Source organism: Pygocentrus nattereri, chromosome 4 (assembly GCF_015220715.1).
Source record: "Pygocentrus nattereri isolate fPygNat1 chromosome 4, fPygNat1.pri, whole genome shotgun sequence".
NCBI lineage: Eukaryota > Metazoa > Chordata > Actinopteri > Characiformes > Serrasalmidae > Pygocentrus > Pygocentrus nattereri.
Window position 1 is genome coordinate 20,681,747 of NC_051214.1, and position 25,403 is coordinate 20,707,149.

The window sequence follows — 25,403 nt, forward strand, 5'->3', positions numbered from 1 at the left end:
GACTGCCATTAGGTACCAAGATGAGATCCTCAGGCCCCTTGTGAGACCATATGCTGGTGCGGTTGGCTCTGGGTTCCTCCTAATGCAGGACAATGCTAGATCCTCATGTGGCAGGAGTGTGTCAGCAGTTCCTGCAAGATGAAGGCATTGAAGGTATGGACTGGCCCGCCCGTTCCCCAGACCTGAATCCGATTGAGCACATCTGGGACATCATGTCTCGCTCCAGCCACCAACGCCACGTTGCACTACTGCTTTAGTCCAGGTCTGGGAGGAGATCCCTCATGAGACCATCCACCACCTCATCAGGAGCATGCCCAGGCGTTGTAGGGAGGTCATACAGGAACGTGGAGGCCACACACAATACTGAGCCTCATTTTGACTTGTTTTAAGGACATTACATCAAAGTTGGATCAGCCTGTAGTGTGTTTTTCCACTTTAATTTTGTGTGTGACTCCAAATCCAGGCCTCCATTGGTTAATAAATTTGATTTCCATTGATGATTTTTGTTTGATTTTGTTGTCAGCACATTCAACTTTGTACAGAACAAAGTATTCAATGAGAATATTTCATTCATTCAGACTAGGATGTGTTATTTGAGTGTTCCCTTTATTTTTATGAGCAGTGTATTTCAAGCTCCAACTGTTCCTTAGCAATTACGCTAAAGTATTAATGTGTAAAAAAAACATTCATTTCCAGTGTCCATTTAGTTAGACTGTCAGAAACAACAGTCCCCTGTGATTTTATACAGTCTGGCAGCAGTCTAACACAAACTGTAGATTTCAGCAACAATTCTCATTTTTATTACTATGCAGAGGTAAATATCTATGACAGGATGAGTGAGTATTTGCACAGACTGTTTTGAATTACAGCAACACCAGTTAACGATTTCGCCTCTCTCCCCTTTTTTATTACCAGTAAAGAATGCGAGGTGACCCAACAAGGCCTCCATCCACTTTACTGAACATCTGACAGAGGAATGCACAAGGATTGCTTTCAGAGCATGGGGCATTCTGTAGTTCACAGAAAGCTGCATGCAAGTCTGACTGAAATAAGAACGGAAAGCCATGCCTATTTAACATGTGATGCTAAGTGGACCACATAAGCACTAACATTAGCACTCTGTGGCCGAAGAATCCCATTAACTCACAGCCACCCAGCTGGTGGTCTTACCCCTCTATTGCACGATGTTGCATCAGGGTAACAAACCTTCTCCTCACTTTACAGTAGCATTATACATATTTAAGGACACTGACACTGAGTTAACAATAAAGGACAGAGTTTGAGTAAGTCAGTAAAAAAGCATACTCTCTCTTAGTGGGCCCTTTCAAACCTCTTTTTAACATTCAGTTAAATTTTTCAGTTTTGCAAAATTGCAGAAATGTGCCTGTTGCCTAGAAGCAACATCGTGCAACAGTGGAATGGATTCAGCCAGTCACAAGCCAGATCTTACCACTTCAGAGAACGTGGATCTATATTTCGTCCCATCGTCGCGCAGTGTTGCCACAAGGCAACATACCCAAAAAGACCACTGCACACATTATTATTAAAAAATGATTTGAATGCAATAATAAGGTTGTCGTTTTGCAAACTGCATCTTTCTCTGAGGCATCCAAGCCCTTCTGGAGCAGTGTGGATTTTTCTTCTCTTGGGTTCTCAAAATGTACTTTGGTGCAGTCGTGGGCTGGAGGTTAGGGAACTGGCCCTGTGACCAGAAGTTTGCCGGTTCGATCCCCAGTGCTGACAGTACATGACTGAGGTGCCCTTGAGCAAGACACCTAACCCCCAACTGCTCCCCGGGCGCCGTGGACAGGGCTGCCCACCACTCCGGGCATGTGTGCTCACTGCCCCTAAAATATGTGCTCACTAGTGTGTATGTGGTGTTTTCCTTCACGGATAGGTTAAACGCAGAGGTGAAATTTCTCCGTTTGTGGGACTAATACTTTTTTTTTTTTTTTTTAAAGTGTCGACTTTGTGCAAGAAAAGTGAATCCGATATATCGTTTTAAATTGCTCTCATAATGTGTGGAGTAGAGGGTTAAGCATTTTCAAGCACATGACTGGACAATGCCTTCCAGGTAGAATGGCCTTTCCAAGTTTCTCATTACATGCCCTGGGAAACCTAGTGAACAAATAAGTCTATATTTCCATGTCTTTTTCAGTTTAGAAGCATGAATTCCACAAAACAAACTACACCTAAACAACGAAATAATCTTAAAACACTGTGAAACAAGCAGAAAATAAGTGTCAGGAGCAATCAGTGGAGGCTGACAACATGGTTTCATCTGGAACACTGGACTGAAGCCAAAATCCCAAGGCTAATTTCATTAATGGGAAGGAGGTGTTTCGACATAACCTTGGCTGGTTTAGTAAAAACTTACATCGTCGTCTGACGCGGCATTCTGGAAAGGGATGGTAACGACAGGTGGAGGCACGAGAGGGGTGGAGAGGTTAGTGGGTCTCTCTTGCGCCACTGTGGGGGTAGTGAGCGTCCGCGCAGACACAGCCTGGGGGGTCTGGAGCTGCAGCACCTGGGTGGGCTGAGACAGTAAGATGGGACGACCTGAGAAGAGAGAAAGAAAAATAAAAGAGCACAGAAAAGAAAAGAAACCTAGATTAGAAACATCCTAAATGTGTACTTAAGAGTTGCACAAGAGAAAACAGAGCTGCAGAGAGGGAACTGGGGGGTGGGGGTGTTAATTTAAATGAAAGAAGCCTACATAAGACTTGAGAAGTGTCAGAAGCCTGGATCTGTGGGGTGAGAGATGGAGCCTGACCGATACGAAAGCTTTGGCATCGATGGTAATAGTTACAAACATGGAGTGCCTTAACATGCACTTAATAATCTGATAACTGCAGAAAATCCGATTTTGTCAGTAATCTAATCAACACGTTTATGTGTACTTGAGTAATCAGATAATGGGGAAACTCCGGGTCGACATGAGTCAGACAGTAATCAGATTTCTGCTTTACAGCCAGCCAATAAACTCACAGAAGATGTGACGTAAACGTAACGTAAAACCATATAAACCGCGTAAATACCGCAGCTTTTTTTTTAAACATTGCGCCACTTTACTTGAATATATGAACAAACATCATCTAGAAGATGAATAGTTAACTCCTTCATTTTATGTTTGATTTCATCGTCACTCAAAAGTGTTTTGCTGCATCTCGAAACATCCACCGTCTGATCTCGCGCATGCGCAGTCTGAGAAATCTGAAAGAAATCAGAGTAAGAGTTCATGCACTGAGAAATCTGATTACTGAGCTAGAATCCAGCCTCTTCATCAGATTTCTTAAACGGATTTGTAGATCAGAGTATGGTGTTTACATGACCACTCAAATAATCAGATAACTGCAGATATCTGTCTATGATCAGATTATTGAGTGTATGTAAACACTCATTGATTTACTTATTTATTTATTGTTGTCAGCTGTGACTGCTATTAAATGTGTTATTATTGTTATTATAATTACTCTTATTACCACTATTACTAATATTATCTGTCAGACCTGGAAAAACACTGTAGTGGCGGGGGCGGAGCTCCCAGTATTGTAGGTTAATTCTTGGTTTTGTTGGTATCTGTTAAATTGCTTTTACTCTTCTTCCTCCTCCTCCAATCATCCTCACATTATCCTTCCATAAAGTATTTGTGTAATAGCATTAAAATAATTACGCAGAACAGAGCTCATTTACTGATGTCGGTCTTAAAGGCACAGTAACAAAAATAACCTGTTTAATTGTAAGGGATAAAGTGAGGTTCACTTTTTTGGCACATAAAATCACAAAGCTGAGAGGGGAAAAAAAGAAAAAGAAAAAAATATAATATGTTGGCCTTTAAATAAGATTTATTATTGCTAAAATTCTTATTTTAATTTTAGCCCCTTAAATAAGTATCAGCAACAAATGTTTCATATCAGTCAGACTCGAATATTATCAGGAGGATTATTACCAGTTTTTTTTGTGTGTGTGTGTTAGAGGACTATAATAATACAGCAATCTCTATAAAAGACATAACACAAAAAAACCCTCATGAATTAGTAACTTATATAATAACTAATTATAATATAAAAAGAACCAATTTTATAGCAATATCACTGCTTCATTAGCACGATTTTCACTTTCTGAACAATCTCAACATCAGCCCACCTTATTTCACCAATAATAGTCAGGCCTGTACTGAATCCCAGTAACTGAGTTCAGAAAGACTGAAGAGTCTGTTGCTTTTTGACTCTGTTTGATCTTCCATCAATTTCTGGGCACTTTAAGAGATCCCAGTGTTTACACTACAGACTGTGAGAAGGAGTTAAAGAGAGTCCTTGTTTATTCTCCGTGGTAAAACGCCTGTGAGGCACGGTCTCTCATGCACAGCACAGCTGTCGACTGAAGGCACACAGTTCACCACAGGATGACTAACTGCTGTTTCTTTTCTCCCACCAATGAGCCAATCAATGCTATACTACTGACAATAAGTCAAAGCATCAAAACAACGAAGTCACACAGACTAAATACACCAATCAGTCAAAACATTATGACCACCTCCTTGTTTCTAGGCTCATTGTCCATTTTATGAGCTCCACTTACTCTATAGCTGCACTTTGTAGTTCTACAGTTACAGACTGTAGTCCATCTGTTTCTCTGATACTTTGTTAGCCTCCTTTTACCCTGTTCTTCAGTGGTCAGGACCCCCATGGACCCTCACAGAGCAGGTACTATTGGGGTGGTGGATCAATCTCAGCACTGCAGTAAAACTGACGTGGTGGTGAGCGAGTTAGTGTGTGTTGCGCTGGTATGAGTGGATCGGGCACAGCAGTGCCTTTACTAGCCTTTTCACATACTAACATTTTTCACTTCATCCATTTTTCTTTGAAAATAAAAGGTGCTAATTTGTTAATTGGTTCAAACCTCATACCAAATGGAACACATTCACTTAATGAAGCTGGAAGTTTTATCCCAATAAAATAAGAGTGCAAAACGAGCTTGACGTTCATCTTCTCATTGATGCTTTCTGTGTGGTATAGCTGGGCGGACACTGATGGAAGACCGACTATCGAGCTGTCCTGCTACCCGCTTCAGACCAGCTGCCCAAGCCCCAGCTACCGCCACCTGCCTTGGACTAGCTGCCCACCCTACATTGAAGTTTTCATGGACTCCTAGCAATTACTACTACTAATACCACTGCTATTAATATTAGTAGTATAATCATTTGTAGGTAATTTGACCAGAGGAGGATGGGTCCCCCCCTTGTGAGCCTTGGTTCCTCCCAAGGTTTCTTCCTCAGCTCTGAGGGAGTTTTTCCTTGCCACTGTTGCCCCTGGTTTGCTCACCTGGGGGTTTTACATTTATGTTAAAAATTTGTCTTTTCTGGAATTCTGTGAAGCTGCTTTGTGACATCAGTTGTAAAAAACGCTACAAATAAATTTGCCTTGATGATTTCTTCTCATCCTGTGTATGGCAGCCTTTAGACTGGCTTTACACTGTGAAACTTTCACACACATTTAGTTGCATGAAACCTACCAGAAACAAAATTGCACAATGTAAAACGCACTGCAACTCATTCGCAACATCAGAGTTCAAAGTGTCTTAATTTCATTAAACAACCTATCAAAAGGCTAAGAATGCAGGGTTGGTAGTATTTCATGTTGTCAGTTATCTGATCCATGACAGCAAACAGGAGTTCTCAAAGCTAACTTTCTGTAACCCACTGCGTAAACCTGCCAGCTACAAACAAACGTTTCATCTGCTGCCGTTTCATCTGGTCTTGATGCCCTGTAATTTTACAGACCTCAGATTCATTCGGGATCCAAAGAAAGAAACTTTTAACAAACGAGGAGGCCGAGATGCGCTCCAATGAACTTGCAGTGCTTCTAGGACAGAACAGGTGAGACATCAAGTACAAGACAAGTAAAGAAAAGTACAGTTGCACACAAAATCATTCAACCCCCACTGACACTGGCAAAAATATTTGCATGTAAACACAGCCAATCTGATTGAATAAGGTGTTGATGGAATCTGACGGAAAACCTCCACTTACATGCTCACTGCAAGTAATCAGATCCAAAATGGCGCACACGCATAGAGAACCACTTAGTGTAGATGTTACCATGACAACCAGCATCACGTAAGGCCCAGTCAAACAGAGACAAGTTTTCAGCTGAACGCTTGTGTTTTTAATTTAATTCAATTCAAAATTGTGGCAGGAAAACGTCCTTCACATGTCCTTATTAAAGAAGGCCGAGAGGAAGACGTCACGTTCTGAGACACATAAGCTGGACGACCGTCCCACCGCCGTCTTTTAAAGAACAGACCATAAACTTTGTCTCTGCAGACCAGTTTCTGCTCGGCCATGTCGAATGGTACAAACTCACTATAAAGCGACGCACATGCAGAACAGACTGACAGAATCACTAATTTCTGCCAAAGACTTGCAGTATCGGTAAAGGAGATAAAAAGAACACCATACATGAAGTCCTTGCTTGTATAGACACCTCACTGCACTCCACTCTTGACAAAAAAAAGCACATAAAGGTTGACTTGAACATGCAGGAAGGCATTTGGACAGGCCTGTGGAGTTCCGGGAGACAGTTTGATGGAGTGATGAAACTAAACTGGAACGGTGTGGGCCCATGGATCAGCAGTTTGGTACAGGAAAAGCAAAGAATATGACAAAAAGAACATCATCCCCACGGTCAAGCATGGAGATGAGTCACTCCTGTTGAGTGGGTGTTTTTTTGCTGCAGGAACTGGCAAGCTTTCCGGTTTGACTGGCATCATGAATTCGTTGAAATACAAGGCGATCTTGGAGAAGAATGTGTTGTCTTCAGTGAGTAAACTGAAGCTTGGTAATCACTGGACTTTCCAGTGAGACAATGAGTCCAAGCACACATCCCAGTCAACCAAAGCTCTGTCCAGGGATTGGTCCTGCAACGTCCTTAAATGGCCATCTCAGTCCCCGGATTGAAATCCCATTAGAAATCTTTTGTGGGATTCAAAGAAAGCTGTGGTGGCACTGAGCACCTACTGGAAACATTTATAGGGGGGTTATAAAGTGTAAAGTGTAAAGAATGCACCACAAATTACTGATTTCGGGGTGTGAATAATTTTGCACATGGACATTTGTGGAGAGCATGTTTTTTCACTTGAACTGTTTGCTCAAATGTATGTCCTCAAAATTGCTTGAATGTGTAGTAATAAACCTCCTCTGACTGTTTACTAAAGCCTTGGCTGATAGATTTACACCAAATTTAATATTACCAAACCGCCTTGAGTGCAGCTATTCATAAAAACACCAGATGATTTTATAGTGAAAGTGGCAGAGTCTATTTAAAAAGTTGCTCATCTGGTCATCTACTGGAGTAATCAAACGTGTTGCAACTACTGAATATTTAAGTGTTTTGAGTAACTGTAAAGTTGTAAAGTAATTATGCTGCATGCAACTCTCAACATGCAAGTAGTTGCATGAAAGTTTTAGCCACATTTACATGCAGCCTAATAATCCGTTAAAACTCTGACTAACAGCTGAATGGAAATAGAATACGTCCATGAAAGCACCTCAATCGGAATATACTAGCCCGATTGAGGCCATTCGGAATACACTTTCTATCCGACTGAACGAGGCAGGCAATGTACACACCTGTATCCGATTACACGCCCTATCGGAAAGTTTAAGTACGTTCAACGTGGCCAAGCAGAAACTGGTCTGCAGAGAAGGCGAAGTTTATGGTCTGATCTTTAAAAGACGGTGGTGGGACAGACGTCCAGCTTGTGTGTCTCAGAACATGACGTCTTCCTCTCAACCTTCTTTAATAAGGACATATGAAGGACATTTTCCTGAGTCTGACATCATTTTAAAACAATTAAAAACACAAGCACTGCTCACTGCTGCTCATCTCACTCTGACTGGACGTGATGCTGGTCGTCATGGTAACGTCTACACTAAGTGGTTTTCTACACATGCACGTCATTTTGGATCTGATTACTTGTAGTGAGCATGTAGAGGTTTTCCAATCAGACTGTTGAGCAGAGTAAGAGATAAACACTTCAGTCTTAATCTGTAATCGGAATTTATCAATTAGATTGGCAAAAATCTTTGCATGTAAACATAGCCAGTGTAAACCAGCCTTAGACGGCTGCAGTAATCCTTCTATGGGCTTTCCCCAGAAGGCTCCCTAAGCCCTATGGTCCTCCTCCAAATCCACTCTTTACTAATAATCAACAAAGTACGGACAGAAAGGAAAAGAGTACTTGAGACAGGCCTTTGCAACATGCCGGTTCTTAAAGTGCTGCATCCCAAAAGATTACGTTTGATTGTATACATTTATTGTTTAAATGTGCTAACTGACTTCTCTACAATGGCTCAATAGAAATTACAAGCTTAATGCAGTTCAAAGCTTAATTACATACAAATGGTGCAGCAATTGGGACGTGGCTTACGGACTAAACAGACTGACCACAACTTAAGATGCAAGCTCTGCGTGATGTTCAGGTGGAGCAGTTCTGACATCTCAGGGTTCTTCAATATGAGATCATTAGAGAGATATAAGATTACAGAGAAGCAAAACTGCTCAGCAAAAATTCTACTCGTCCGTATTACCTCTACTGCAAATGTAGTTCTACATATTGTGTCTGACGTCTCTTTCAAGCAACGAAATGCACTACAGCCTATAAATAACACCGCTTTACTTTGTAATTTGTTAAAGCCCCCATTAGAGATCACTGCAACTTGAAAGGTTACAACAATAAAGGCTTTCAGAGAGAGAGAGAGAGAGAGAGAGAGAGAGAGAGAGAGAGAGAGAGAGAAACACCCCAACGAAAACATGCAGTAACGCAGCCATTTCTGGGGCACTATAAGAAATAAAACGGGACAAAAATTTGAGCTGGCCTTCAATTATGTGTCCTCAAGAGCTGAATAAAACATTTTTCTTCTTTGGACTGAAGCAGCCAGGGCGTGAGAAAATAGCATCCTATGTAATCAACTCAAAATACTCAAGAATACTGAGTATCGTAAACCTACTTAACGAGCTCGTAGCCCGTTTGATCCAGAACTCCATACCAGCGTTTCCAGGTATAGGAGATGAGTGTTTAAACTGGCAAGAGATGGAGGATGTTGGAAGTGACTTAATGATTAGTGATGCACGGAATTCACGCCGTTTCTCAACCGTAAATTCATGTTTTGTACAATTAAATGTGTCAAAAATACACAAGATCAGGGACTAACATTAACTAGATCTATAGGAATGTGACAGTAATGGGATCAGACAGATGACAGATGGTCTATGTACCAGCACAAATACCTGAACCAAGAGTTAATCTGTTACCAACATACTGTAAGTGTACAAATACCATTATGAAACAAATGAGATTGTCCCCCAAAACCGAGATGTGACAGGCTACACAATCCACACTCAGAACTTCAAGATGAAAATAAAGTTAAAGAAATGTTCTAAAGCCAATGTTGCCCCTAGAGGAAACAGTTTTCAATGAACAGCAAGAAAATGTAAGATCTAGTGCCATCTTCTGGTCATAGCATGGTAGCTCCCACAAAGCCAGCAATGAATCACAAAGTACAGAGCAGAGCTTGAAATACTGAAATATTTGGGGTTTTGTGATCATTTCTCAAACGTGTGTTAAGGCTCAGTTAAGGCTGAAATTTCACGTTGAGGTTCTTGTACCTCAGTATACACCTTTAAAATATGAAGGACTTCGTTTACACCACATTATCGATAGCTTTCAGGAACCGTCTTTTTCTATGATATTGACTTCACACATACAAGTAATTCCAAAGCTAGATTATAATTAAAATCTTCCATTAAAATCAGCTGTTAACCTTTTTAAATAACTTGTTATATCCAAAACTGTCACAAACTGATTAACAACATTTTTGAATGGACCTCTTCAGACTGTCCCTAGCATTTACTCTGCTTCACATTTTTTGTTTATGATCATAACCTTAAAAAACGTTTTAATATGGCATGCTGGAGTCACTACTGCATCTGGTACAGAGGCCCATTCACGTGAGAAAATAGATGTGACAAATATTAAAATGCTTATTTTTTAAAAATGCTATTTATCTGTGACATGAATCGCAGCTATTACTGCTGCCATGTGGTAATTTAACCGGCAATGCCCGATCAGGTTTTATTTGGCACTTGGGAATGATCGGAGAGTATTCTGTTGGACTGAGGTCAGTTTAGGACTCCAAAATTGATGTGGTTCGTGTTCAGGTAAAAGACTGAGAGGTTTAGGCGGGACCCAAATTTCAGGTCTAATTTAAGCTCGACCACAGAGAAACTGCATTAACTTACCAGGGCTCAGTTTCCCTAATACAACATTAACATGAATTCACCCCTGTTAAGCTAGCTTGCTTTCTCTGTGGTGGAGCTGAAATGGCCCTGAAATTTTGGTCTCCACTACCTCTTTAAAGTAGGACCTGCTTCATTAAATGTTGGATAAGAAAAGCACAGTTAGGAGTGTGACGCAGTTTAGAAAAAAACCCCATGGACAAAAGGCATGCATCTCATATGGATATATATTTTATACAGACACCGCACATCTCAGCTGTTTGTGTTGAGCTGAGGAGGCTAACTTTAGTTATTACAACAGTGTAAGTCAGTACTGTTTAACTCAAACTACTGGAGTAAAACCATCAGCTGACTTTAGGGCTGGACGTTACAGCCAAAAATGTTATAACAATAAAATGTTCACATCAGTCGATAATGATAAATATCACAATAAATGTCAAGGCATTATTTCTTTCAAGTTTGAGGGCTGATTGGTTTTAAGATATCCTTTATGGTCAGGACATGACAAACACGCGTTAAACAGTGGAACATTTCACAAACCTGTCATGGGACAGTGGGAGAAATTTTCTGGTTGGCTGTTTCACCAGCTGTAAAAGCAGAGCTGCAGTTTTTGGAATATTTATAATTTAAGACAGAAAACAGATTATTTTTAGCTGTCGTGATGAGTTTTTAGTTTCTCAGCAACATCGGCTTAATACAAACAGCAAACATTAGCTGGTTTGGTTCGTCAGTGATGGATCACACCACCTTACTGCCGTCACTCCTACCACATCCACGTCAGGGCATCACAGTATTCAGACACCAGCTAGCAGACGACTGGGTTTATCTACTCTATCATAACTTACTAGTTTGAAGGGTGAACCGCAGTATATCTGACGCTCTCTGTGTAAAAGCTTTAAATGGAGTGTGATTCTCTCACACCAAACAACATTTAAACTGAAATCAATGCTTTTTTCTGTCGTTCGATCTATACCATCTATACATAATATAATTAAAATTCAATTAGAGAAAATACACAGTCAACAAACTGAATATAAGATCAAATGAAATACAATTAAGTGATATTTCAACAATATTTACCGTCAGTTTTCACTTTTTAGAGCACATCATGTAAGATAATCTGACTCACTTTCTTCTCTGACTGCTGTTTCTCGTCTTCACCCTCCCCTGTGTGTGCATCACTCACTCGAGTCTCAGTGCTCATCGTAATGCACAAATCTGATTGGCTGATTATTGTCACGTATGACAGTAACAACGTATGCGATTGGTCTGAGTCTCCGGTACCATAATAACTAGAAAAGTTACGCGGATTAAAAGAGGACCACCCTGTCGATTAATAATTAAATTCACCGTAGTTTATCGGTTACAGGTCCAGGTCCGCATAAGACAGCGTCTGGGTCCGGACTCGGACCGCGGTCCACCTATTAGTGCCCTCTGATCTATAGTAATTCACTAGTAATTCACATCAATTCGCCGTGTTATGAGAGTGACAGAGATCTGCTTCAAGATAGGAAGCTAGTGTTCTCCCGCTCTCCAATGCCTCACATACACCATCTTTATCTTTACTTTCATTTAAATCAGCGCTGTAACTCGCATAAACCCACTTATTTCTTTCACTTTTGTTGCTTGAGAATTCATTACTCCTAAAATATGCCTGAGTGCTGTACCACAGAAAGCTAAGGACAGTTGTTTTATCAGCATGTGTTCACTACAGTTTCCAAACATTCTGATTTTTACACTACCATAAACCAAGTCTTCCTCACCTGTAGGAGGCGCTGGCTGAATGGTCACAGGTGGGGGTTTGACCATTGGCAGTATGGTGGTCTGAAGGGGCTGGATGATGATGGTTTTGGCCTGAAGTGGAGCTGTAGCCTGTGGAATCGGCACTGCAGTGATGACTGGTTTGGGCTGGATGGAAAATTTGGGGCTCAGATGAATGGGCCTCTTTGCTGGCTGGGCAGGCTTAGCTGTGGGAACAAACCACCAGGATTATGAACTGAAGAGGTGAAGTGCACCAGTGCATTTACAAGCTAAAAACAAGGCACTAAATAATTTGTTATAATTCCAATATCAATTAAATATAGTTTTCCTTTTTTTGGCGAACAACATAACAGCCGATGTGACGTGCACCCCTGACATACAGTGGTGTGAAAAAGTGTTTGTCCCCTTCCTGATTTCTTATGCTTTTGCATGTTTGTCACACTTTCAGATTTTTTTTCAGATTTTCAGATCACCAAACAGATTTAAACATTAGACAAAGATAACACAAGTAAAGACAAAATGCAGATTATAAATGAAGGTCTTTATTATTAAGGGAAAAAGAAATCCAAACCTACAAGGCCTTGTGTGGAAACGTGATTTTTTGCAAACATGCAAAAGAAGAAGAAATCAGGAAGGGGGCTAACACTTTTTCACACCACTGTATGAGCATGTAACTGAGTGACTTCACCTCTTTGAGTCTGACTGGTCTTCTTGCATGGCTTTTTCTCAGGGGGAAGTTCAACAAAGCCACTGGAGTCTGAGCAGACAGAGAGTGGAGAGGGCTGAGACTCGGGGGAGAGTGGAGATAGAGCTTCATTCTGGAGGGGGCAGAAAAGAGAAGAAACATGCATCACATTTAGTCAGGCAAAATAAGTGCAAGACTCCCAGCACAGTGGATCCCCGTCCTGATCCTCCCCACATGTTCATGTTTCTCCTGCTGTAAACACACCCTTTTCAAATCAGGAAGGGCTTGTTCTGCTGCTAAGTAGCTGACTCTGGTGACGGAAGCTGCACCGAAAGATTAGCAGGGGAAAAAAAAAAACCTGTTGGTGCGAGATATGGATAGATAGGTGCGTGTACAGACAGACAGACAGACAGACAGACAGACAGACACTTTAGTGATCCCGAAGGATATTTATCAGCCTGTTATAATAAGGGTCAAACAATATAAAAATAAAAATATATACAAAAAAAAAAAACCTCTCTGCAGGCACATATACAACTAGAAAAATACAAAAATCTGCAATAAGATCTATAACCTGAGATAAAACAGGCAGTGCAATAACGATAATGACAATCCTGAATAAATACGTGCACATATTGGTACTGAAATAAATCCCATTTCACCCCTCGCCAACACCACTGAGCCATTAGCCCTCTGTTTTGTGTGTTCACATCTAGGGGTCGGGTGTCACGATTCTTGTTGAGATAGAGGAGTAGGGTGAAGCGCTGCGGCTACATGACCCTCCAAACGGAGGTTTATCAAAGACTCCAAACAGAGAGGTATGAGAAAAAAAAAAAAGAGAAAAACTGTCAAGACGGCTGAACAAGAGATCAGAGAAACGCACAAATGTGTATTTTGGTCATTTTTCTTCTTAACAATTACAAAATATCGCTCATAGCACGCTAATGTCTCGGCAGTTCCGAGGCCTGAAGCAACAGAATGTAACAGAATGCACCACTTAATTTGAACAAGAATCTGGTGAATATCTGACTTCAGCTTCATATCACTGAAGAATTAGGGGTGGGTGATAATAAATAACTGCCCCCTCTTTGAAGGCATATGATCCCTAAATGTAACTAAAGCCCAGCAGGAAAGAGCTGAACTTTGCCCTCCTCTGCTGTCACTGCAGACGGGCCGGGTCGCCTACAGAGCAGCGCTAGTAGCTGTTAATGAAGTAATGTTTTTTTTGTTGGTTTGGTTTTGTTTGTTTGTTTGTTTTTTTTTGTTTGTTTTCATTTGAGGTTTATCCCATTTCGTAGGTCAAGATTTCAACCACTACCCTTGTAACTCCGTTCCAAAGGGTGAGGGTGACACTCGAAAACAAGGGTTAGGGGTAAAAAGAAGAAATGGGATTGGGCCAAAGTGTCCAGGTGTGACGTGTCCAGATGTGCAAGATGTGCAGTAGGGGTTACAGAAAGCGCAATGTGTGCAGTAAGGTGACCATATGTGCAGATGGATAGAATAAACCTAAGATTTAGCCTGAGATTCGGATTCAGTCCTCATCTCTCATCTTCTTCTGGCCCCACTGGGAAGAGCTGAAGCGAATTCGCCAACCATAAACAGTAACAACACAAAAGTGAACAAGGCAGCATAGTTTTCTGTAAAAAGTAAGTGAAAAGTAAGTAAGCAAAAAGGTTGGAATAGGCTGACTTGTATGAAGCTGCACTAACCTAGCAGTGAGCTGGCAACCTTGCCTAACAAACAGTAAAAGCACAGATATCATCAGTGAACATAATTATATCAGGTGTGTGGATCAGACTCAGCAGTGCTGCTGGAGTTTTGAAACACCTCAGTGTAACTGCTTGACTGAGAATAGTCCATCAACCAAAAATATTCAGCCAACAGTGTCCTGTGACCACTGATGAAGGACTAGAGGATGACCAACACAAACTGTGCATCCCTGACTTCACATCTACAATGTAGGAGTGTCTAATATAGTGGACAGTGAGCGGACACAGTGTTTAAAAACTCCAGCAGCACTGCTGTGTCTGATCCACTCTTACCAGCACAACAGACACCAACACACCACCACCACGTCAGTGTTACTGCAGTGCTGAGAATGACCCACCACCCATATAGTACCTGCTCTATCAGGCTACATGGGGGTCCTGACCATTGAAGAACAGGGTAAAAGGGGGTAACAAAGTATCAGAGAAACAGATGGACTACAGTCTGTAACTGTAGAACTACAAAGTGCTCCTATAGAGTAAGTGGAGCTGATTAAATGGGCAATGAGCGTAGAAACATGGAGGTAGTCATGATGTTATGTCTGATCGGTGTATATCTATCCATAGATAAATTCACATACATGCACACGCCCAAACGAAATGAAATCAGAAACAGTCCTGCTGAGTGTCGCCATGTTAAGCCTACATGAATGTCAGAAATGTCCCATTGAGAAACAGGGTTGACAAGTCCTGCTCCCAGAAGAAGCCCAGTGAGCATTTACGGTAAACGCTACAGAAGTCACTGATAAAGACAATGGGGAGAATGGGGAAGAGCTAAACTGTACAAATATGATCAGGGCAAAACAAGCTACATTAGACTGCATCAGTCACCATCAGCCTAGTGCAGTAGGACAAATCCTGAACTCTGCAGAAGGAAATAAAACACCCTTAACAAAGAGGAAAAGGCATGATGTTTAATAAATCAACCCTCGAAAGAAAAAATTATTCCAAGTAATGGGACAAAGTCAGCAAAGACATTTAAAAAGTGGCCTGCACACTGCTGGGTGCAAAGCACAGACAAAATTTTATTTTTTTATTAAAAAATAGATATATTTCATATTTACATTTACAGCATTTGGCTGACGCTCTTATCCAGAGCGACTTACAGTTTGAGCATTTCACACAGGCAGGCCAAGGTAGTGTTAGGAGTCTTGCCCAAGGACTCTTTTTGGTATAGTGTAGGATGTTTACCCTGGTGGGGGATTGAAGCCGAGTCTACAGTGTAGAAGGCAGAGGTGTTACCCACTACACTACACCATTAGTAGTAGTAATACTATATTGAATATATTCCCATATATTAGTAAAGAGAATAAATATTATAAACAGAGATTAAATTAGAAAAGGTTAGGTTATGTATTTGACAAGCGGCCTTGATCCAATTGGTTCTTACTATCAATTATATAACATTTATATAACCAATAAAGCAATCTACTGATTATTTTTCACTATTAATGAAATTGTTTAAAAAAAAAACAGCAAAAAATAAAAACTGACTGAACAATAATACACTTTTTTTAAAAATACTATCACTGCCAATTCTTACATTTTAGGGTTTAATACAATTTATACATTTTTAGATTAAGATTTTGTTATTAATATTTAATGCATTTAATATTATTACTACTACTACTACTACTACTACTACTACTACTACTACTAATACTAATAATAATTTTATTTAGAACCCTTTTTAATACAGGCAGTGTGTAGTGCCAGCTTAAAATACTGTACAGACAGATACAAAACAATCACAAAATTAAAATGATAATTTATCAAAAAACATTGAGAATTTAAATTGATCACCAAATTACAGGCTATATATTTTCAAATGTTCATTAAAAGTGAGCTCTGAGCTTGACAGTCTAATATATATAAGGTGAACTGAGCTCCACAGTTTAGAAGCAGAATAACTGAACGAGTCTCTCCACGTTTTCTGTATTTTACAGAGGGTATTTGTAGAAGGTCAGTATCTGTAGATCTAAGATCATAGACAGACACTCTGTGATGTAAGCGCTGCTTTAAGGTCATTTAGAGCTTTAAAAACTAGTAGCAGAGCTTTAAAATCTATCCTGAATGATCCAGGCAGCCAGTGCAGCTCTTTTAAAGCGGAACTGATCTGATCTCTCTGTGGTGTTTCTGTTAGGATGCTGCATTTTGTACCAGTCGTAAGGGATGCATCATTTTCTTATCATTACAGTGATCGACTCTGCTTGCAATACATATGTGAACAAGTTTCTCTGCACCGTTCCAAGATAGAAAAGCCCAAACTTTAGCGATATTTTTCAAATTACAAAAAAGCTACATTAGAGACTGCGTTTAAACGCAGAGATCACACCCGAGTTTTGTACATCAGGTTTGGTACACAAAGCAAAAAAAAAGCAGAATTCCTCATGAAGAAGAATAACGTATGAAGAGAAAAGCAAAGGCCCTAAAACCAAATCTTGGGGGACTCCCCAAGAAATGTTAACTTTTGTTGTTAAATCATTTCCCAATGAAAACAATAACTGTCTATTTATTAAGTACGATTTAAACCAATTCTAAAACTGTGCCTGAGAGTCCGACCCAGCATTCAAGACGGTGGATTAGAATGCTGTAATCAAAAACTGCATTATGATCCAATAAGAGCAAAACAGAAGAATTTTGTGCATCAGTGCTGAGGTCTGAGTCTGAGGCCATTCACAAAACAAACCAAAGCTGTCTCAGTACTACGGTTAGATTGCAAACCTGATTGAAAATTTTTTTTTTTTTAAAGAAATTTAAGGGTGGGTAGTGCTGTCGCCTCACAGCGAGGAGGGCCTGGGTTTGATTCCCCAGCCGGGTGACCGGGGTCCTCTCTGTGTGGATGCATGTTCTCTCCGTGTCTGCATGGATTGGAAAATGCGATAATCATATTTTTATGCCGTGTTCCCGTGAGAGTTAAGTGGTCATCTGCTACGGCAGCTGAGAAGCATGCTGGCGATGCGAGACCGCTTGGTCAGGCTTGGCTGTCATTACAGTGCCCCCTTGCTGTGATATTCAGAATGCAGCTTGCGCTTGTGTTGAGTTATGAAACGTGTTGTAACACATTTTTGAAAGCAACAATGCATGAAACCTCGTCTGCATAGACTGAAGCAACTGCGTTCGCATCCATGCGTGGAGATTGTTTCGAGCCTTAATGTCCTTTTGCAACATTGTAAAGCAGTTCTGATGCCTAGTTTTAATCACTGACAGTGCTTTCCATAAAAATTCTGCGCTAAAATTTTCAATTTAAAAACACTATTGGAGTAATCCTTTTCTTATGATAACGTAATAAATTTAGTACACCTTCTACAAAGTGAACTTTTTAGTACTTGAGTTTAATCGAGTATTCATGACAACTATAATAACATGATGGCTTTAATTGCTCATTCAAAGCCACAAATCACTGCCAGAATTCATAAAGGCTTATTAACTCCCTCTCCAGACTTTTTCTGTGGGTCACTTTGAGACGCTTGATGTTATTTGGCACCGTGTCAGCAGCAGTAAAAACTGAAAGTGAGCGTGAGTGACAGGGTGAGGGGGGTGGACTCTCTCTTTATGTCTTTAATGATGTTAATGACCGCTGCTCTGCCTCTTGTGACCAGGGCGGACACACCTCACACAGTGAGATGCTAATGAGCCGAGCGATGTGCAAAAGGGCGATTGAGACGTTTGTTAGCACACTGGAGCTTTAATTAGACAGCAAACCCTCATGGGTGTGTGGGAAGGGTGGATTGTGACCTCTCTGGCTCTGGGACGGAACAGCTGGCAATAACACGCAGTCACTCACTCTCTCACTCACACACATACACACACACATACACACACCCCATCTGGACAGACAGACACTATTTCTTAAGACTTTGTTCAAGGCCGCTGTGAAAGGCCAATTTTAATTACTTCTTCAGCTTAAGAAGTAGAGCCGCCCATTGCATGTCATTACATCATTACTGTCGTATTGGCCTTTGCAAAATGACCGATTACAGCTCCAGGTGAGTGTTTGTGGGCGTTTTGATGAACCAAGGTACTCGTGTAATCCAGGCATGTCAAGTAGGGGGCCTTCCGGGCCAAAGTACTGAGGAGACCAGCGCTTACCCTCATCTAAAGCTCTGAATTCAGTTAATGAAGGCCTTGCTTAATTAGCCGATGAGCCGATTCAGGGGTGTTAAATGATGTAGCGCCTTTAAATCCGCAGTCAGTGTGTCCCAATTCAGGGGCTGCATCCTTCTGAGGCTGCAAATAAAGGCCGACTGCAACTAGACTGTCCCGTTTTGAAGCCTCCTTCATATGCGGCCAAGAAATGTGTCGTCCTTGTCCATGGCAATGATGGATCCAATGGGTGAGTCCTTTGCCAGCCAACATATCATTCATTGCGTGCCGGCAAGGATTTCAGAACATGGCGTAATTAGCAGAGGAGCGAACGACGGCTAAAGACACACTTTTAAATACAAGTATTGGGTTTAAATTGAGGCGAATGGCTAATGATACAAATGTTTTTAAATAAATAAATAAATAAATCAGTAGCCGACGGTGAAGCATCTCCAGCTCTAATAAATGAAAAAATAAACATCTAAAATCAAAGCTTCTGGCATCTTTCATGGGTCTAAGCAGCTTTTGAAGGACACATCTTCATAGACCGCATCCTTCAAAGGATCCCATCCAGCCCCTGAATGGGGACACAGAGTTTGTGTGTTTTGGTCTGCAAGGACCGGAGCTCAAGTAATTGTGATGTAATCCAACAAAAGCAAATGACTTTGGTCAAATTAACGCAAGCTAAGTAAGTCCAAGCATGGCGTATTTTGATTAAATAAATATCATATCACTAAGTGCAGTAAGACATGAATCACACGAGTCGACATGAGTCAGACACTAATCAGATTTCTGCTTTACAACCAGCCAATAAACTCACAGAAGAAGACGTGACGTAAAGGGAATGTAAAATTCGAACTTCGAACTTGGCTTTTCTTAAAATCGATGCAGCACAGCATTACATTAAAAAATGAACATACATCACGTAGAAGATGAAGAATATTTAAATCCTTAATTTCATGTTTGGTTTCAGCGTCGCTCCAAAACTGTTTTCCTGCGTCTCGCAGCGACGCTGCTCACTCATATCTGGTACTGCTCTGTTTTCATGCATGTGCAGACTGAAGAACCCGAAAGAAATCAGAGTAAGAGTTCACATGCACTGAGAAATCTGATCACTGAGCTAAAATCCAGCCTCTTTATCGGATTTCTTTGAATGATTGGATGACTGCAGAGACCTGATTATGGTCAGATGACTGAGTGCATGTAAACTCACTCATTGTTCAAATAAAACATGAAACCCAAACTTAGTTAGAATGGTGCGTAAAATTAAAAGAATAATAATGATTATTACTACAATTATTATTATTATTATTATTATTATTATATTTGAGTTCACACTATGTGCTGCTGTAACTTGTACTCTGTCCATTTCTTTGACTAACTGGAATAAACATACTTGACTACATATGTGTTCAGGTAGCATTTAGTAACACAAAAGCTACGTTTACGTTACAAGCCTCATTGCTCAAATCCGGTCTCTCTGACCCGACGGTTCACACTCGTTTAGGTAAGTGATTCAAATCTGTCATTAATGTGAACGAACCGGCGTCCTGAAATGACCCTCATGAGCTCCTCCTACTCAGTAACGTCATGTGACTGAATCACTGCATCTTCAGCACAAGCTAACGAGCAGAACGAGCTTCGCTGAGAAGATCATTAACTCTAATCAGCTCTCAGCTTCATTATTAGAGCCAGACGAAGGAGAAAAAGGTGAGATGAGCTGCTTTTCCACTGTTTACGTCTGTTCGGCGCTGCTGCCATGGTAACATGAATTCCGATCTGACGTCACATTAAGGTCTCATGACCATGAATCGGATACGTATCTGATCTAGGACCACGTATGAAAGCGGCTCAGGTCGGATTTGAAAGGATCAGATGTGTCCACACAGCCCTGAAAACATCAGATGTGAGTCACATTGGGCAGTAAATCGGATTTGTGACACTTCAGCCTGGTAATGTGAATGCAGCCAAAGTTAGGAACAAACAAAGCAACCAAAAATACGCAAATATTACACACAGACCTGTCTCAAATACAATTTCAACTGGGTCAGAACCAAACTAGAAAAAAAGACTTCAAACTAGAAAGGGCTTCACATTAGTTTTTTTCTCCGTGATATTCCATCAATGCTATATTATGATTAATCCCACCTTTACTAGAGAAATAAAAATGGGTTTAACATTCTACCTCAGCAGTTATTCTTTCAAAGCTCCTTATCAAGGACAGTTTGACGTGTGTCCCCAGCATCTCCAAATGAAGCTCTTCTTTCATTTTCAGGCGTATATTTTTCCGAAAAATAGAGAGACGCTTCCCAAAACACAACCCTGAAAGCCTCAAATACCCTATGCAGACAGTGTCGGGGGGCTTACCTGTAGAGAATATGGTGAGTGGGCCTCCACTGACGCAGGTGAAGACACTGAACTGATTGTGTGGCTTGGAGAGAGAGAGTCTGTTGACGCTTCTCCATCTGTAATTAAAAGCAAAACTCATTAGAGCCAACATTAAGACCTAAGGTCCTGCTCTTTTCACTACAACACAACAACACGTTGAAAACTCAACACAATATCAATAACCGGGACTCCATGTATTCATACTGTTTATAAAGCTCAAAATAGGACTAACGCTGTAATATTGCACTATTTATTTGATTCCTACAGCTGTAGAGGCTGAAAAACCTTAGTTGTGACACTACATTCCAATCAATAAGCCTCCAGCAACATTATAATTAACTACAAACCCAGGCAGAGAAACTGGATTAAAGGTATGGAGTTTAAAACATACCAGGATTTTCAACTTACCCCAGATGCAAAAGACCAGCCAAGACGTTTGTTGCGTAAATATCTTGCTTTTTTATTTCAGTGCTGATAACTATTTTGACAAAATTTGGACACTGAAGATGTCTAGAGTGATCAACTACATTGGGGTAATGAGGACCAATTTGTATATCAGATTTTATTTTATTTTTGGTGGAACTAGTCCTTTAAAACCCCTGTTCTACTCTATAAGATACTGTGAAGTAACATTCTTAAAAAGAAATGTCTGTAAATAGTTATTGGCATGGATTCACAGTTCTAGGACAAACCTTTACGGGCGTTTTCATATTTGGGCCCTTTCAGTGTCTGAAGTCATGGTTTTCTGTGCACATGCAAACACGCCAAACAAACTCAGACCCTCTAATCAGACCCAAAAATGACTGACCCGAGATGACGTTGAGAACTGGTCTCAGTTCAGTTCATTTGTAGCTTGTTTAGTTTTGAGGATGGTATAATGTAGTGGACAAGCACCCCACACTATACCAATAAGAGTCCTTGGGCAAGACTCCTAACACCACCTTCGCCTACCTGAGTAAAATTATCAAATTGTAAGTCACTCTGGATAAGAGTGTCTGCCAAATGCCTTAAATGTAAAAATAAATGTTTTGTGTTCGATTGATTTGGGAAAACGACACAGTCCCAGTCCGCTTTTCACTTTTTGCCAGTCCACAGTTTGCTTTATGGTGAAGACCTTGACATCTAAAGGCCTCAGTATACTTCCTGCGGGGATCATATACGCCTGGCTTCGCCGAACAATATGGCGTAATTGCAGAGAAAACGGACCACTGCTGGACGTGTTGCACACACAGCAGCTGGGCGAACTCTGCAGACAAAGACGCTACACAACAGAGCCTGTGATTGGTCAGTAAAAAAAGAGGCGTGCCATAAAACAAAGATGCTTCAGCTTTGGCAGACGCAGTAATATTTCATTTGTTAAATCTGCTAAATGTAAGATATTAAGTCTACTATTCGGTAACACTAACTAGCGGTGAGCACCAGAACATACAGGTTAGTTAATATTTGGGTTCACAAGAGGACGAGGCTGAAGTTGGCTCCCTATTCACCAGCTTCTTGTTTGAACTTACCCATTTCACCTTAACTGTGGCAGTATTCTGAACTTAAACATAACCATAGTTAACTCTGAAAGAACGGTTTTCCAGCATAAAACGTCATAGCGTCACACGGAGCATCCGCGACAGGCAACACAAAAACTCAACGTATGTGAGCTTGTAAGATCATGAAGGAACTTTCGGCTTCACACAACCCTCAAGCACACAAGCACTCAAGCCACAGTCTTCCAAGACTTCAGTAGGTTAAAGCAGACCAAGGGTCACTCATAAGGTTCTGCTCGAATGAAGCCTGTCCATGATCTGCGACAAGACAAGTGCACATCGGCTAATTGCTTCAGCACAGCCAACAGGAGAGCAGCAGGTGTGTCTGGTGGTTCCTCTCGACACCAAGAAGATCAGACAATGCCGCCCCCTTTGCGAGCGCCGAGAAAGGGATCTGAGGTCTAATGGAGTTGTGGTCTGAACAAAAACTGGTCTGAGATCTCAAAGACACCAGAAAGAAAACTGTGAACACAAACAACTGAGGTCATTTGCAGTTGGCTCCCTTTCAGGCTCACCTTAACAAAACTCAGTTGGTTCATTTAAAAAGAACTATAGATGAAAACACCCTAATTTGTATTTTAGATCACGCAGAGGTTCCTGTACCTGTGCATACGCTGCTGGCGTCGGCCCAGCCATCCGAATTCCAGACTGAGAGATCGACATCGAAGTTCAGATCAGCTGCACTGTTGCTCTGCAGAAGGACATAATTCAACATTCTTTTAACCAGTCCATGAAAAAAATACTCTTTTTTTACAGCCACTGTGCTCTAAGCTTAAGTTAGGGATGGAGATTTGGTTAACTTTAGGGGGGGAATAAGATTAGTTTTTATTAATTAGCGTCAAAATCTGACTCTATAAAACCATGTTGTGTGGATTTTCATTGGACTCACATAGCCAGTGGCCTCAAGAGCTCGCAGCAGCTCTTCAGCATCGCCCAGGTCACCCAGTTCATCAAACAAACTGATATCTGCACAAGAAAAAGACATGAAATGACCATAAAACTTACAAAAACATATGGATATTACTTCAGGGTCAATGCTATTAGACACATCAGTAGACTAGTAACCAGTAAATTGGACCGACACTCATTTTCCATCAAATTAGGTTTTAAAGGACGAAAATTCAAAGTAACAGACATAAAACATGTCTTATGGGTTTCCAGCTCAGGGATTAGGCCTAGTCTAATCCCTAGATCTACACAATGAAAATTAAAGGAAAATGTAGTCCAGGACTAGGTTTAATCCCAGAATGTCAGAAACTGACCGTTAGTGAACATAATATTTAATGAAATACTGCCGAACTTTATAAATGATTATTTTGTTTAATCTGAAATGGTATAAATGTTTGCAAAATGGTCATAAAATGACAAAAACGATAAATGTTTAATGGAATACACATATCTAGCCCCATCCATTCACCTTATAAGGACTGTTTCAGCCCAGTCTACCTTTTGAATTAGGCACCATACAGGGCAGCCAATCGGAAGAGAGCTCATTTACATATATCAGTCTTAAACGCATAGTAACAAAAACAGTCCCATTTAATACTGTGATCCTGTCCTCACGCCATTATAATCAGCAAAGGAAAGTGGCAAGAGACTGATGCGCTGGTCATCTGATGTGGCCACACCCCCTGGTGACATCATAACCACACAACAGTGCCCTCTTAGACCGCACTACATTACACTATAATGTCATTAACATTATAAACGCATCTCTTCTTGGCTTTTTATTGTGTTATTATTAGAGGTGGGCAATATCGCAAAAAAATAAGATCATCATACTGTAAGACATTTTTACGATACACGATATGCATCATGATATTTTGTTTTTCTCAGATTTAATAAGTTGGAACTGGCAATAGAGAACCTGTAATGCCACATATAAAACACTATAGTAAAAATAATGAACTTACAACTACAACGATTTTTACTGAACATTTTAAACACAGCACTGCACAAAACCCAGTTAAACAGGATTATTTATGCCCATGTAGCAATTAAATAGTTAGTCAGTGTTCTTTAAGTACAGACAATATACAGGATATGCTCAGAAAAGAATATAAAAATGATAAAATATTGCCAGCGCCATATGGCCCATACCTACTTATCATACATGTGTAAAACAATGGTTCATCAGTGGTTCTTAATTAAGGGAACTGTGTGTGTGTGTGTGTGTGTGAGATTGTATATATATATATATATATATATATATATGCACACACACACATACATACATTATATATATATTTTTTTTTTTTACACATACACATACACACACACACAAGCCACTTTATTAGGTAGACCCCTTTGCCCAGTTTCTGAAATACTCAGACCAGCCCGTCTGGCACCAACAACCACGCCACGTTCAAAATCACTTAAATCACCTTTCTTCCCCCATTCTGATGCTCGGTCTGCACTTCAGCAAGTTGTCTTGACGACTTCTACATGCCTAAATGCACTGAGATGTGGCCATGTGACTGGCTGATTAGCTATTTGTGTTAACAAGCAATTGAACCTGATTGTACCTAATAAAGTGGCCAGTGAGCATCATTATATATATATATATATATATATATATATATATATATATATACACATACACACACATATATACACACATATGTATATGCACACACACATACCCATTTACTTCTTATTCCCTGGGGTATATTTTGGTAATTTCATGCCCAAATTGGAAGGCAAATTATTCAGTAACTGTACGAAATAATTATTTATTTATTTGTAAAAGCCCCTCAAATGAAGAGAACATGTGTTTTATGATCTACACATGTCACTATATGCTTGCAATTTACTGCTGAAAGCCAAAAATCTCACACTCTTTGTGTTATTTTATAAAAGTAATGTTTACAGAGCAGATCACTGA

General features: G+C 40.4%; 1 protein-coding gene across 1 annotated transcript in view; it reads right to left on the reverse strand.

Moving 5' to 3' along the window:
- atf6 (activating transcription factor 6) overlaps window positions 1-25,403 on the reverse strand; it is a 91,654-nt gene that overhangs the window by 65,029 nt on the left and 1,222 nt on the right. Inside the window, exons 2-7 of the mRNA XM_017723734.2 lie at window positions 23,409-23,485; window positions 23,123-23,210; window positions 20,964-21,061; window positions 12,748-12,877; window positions 12,062-12,265; window positions 2,378-2,559 (exon numbers count right to left, since the gene is read on the reverse strand). Coding sequence (XP_017579223.1) covers window positions 2,378-2,559; window positions 12,062-12,265; window positions 12,748-12,877; window positions 20,964-21,061; window positions 23,123-23,210; window positions 23,409-23,485 — 779 coding nt within the window. The remainder of the gene's footprint in view (window positions 1-2,377; window positions 2,560-12,061; window positions 12,266-12,747; window positions 12,878-20,963; window positions 21,062-23,122; window positions 23,211-23,408; window positions 23,486-25,403) is intronic.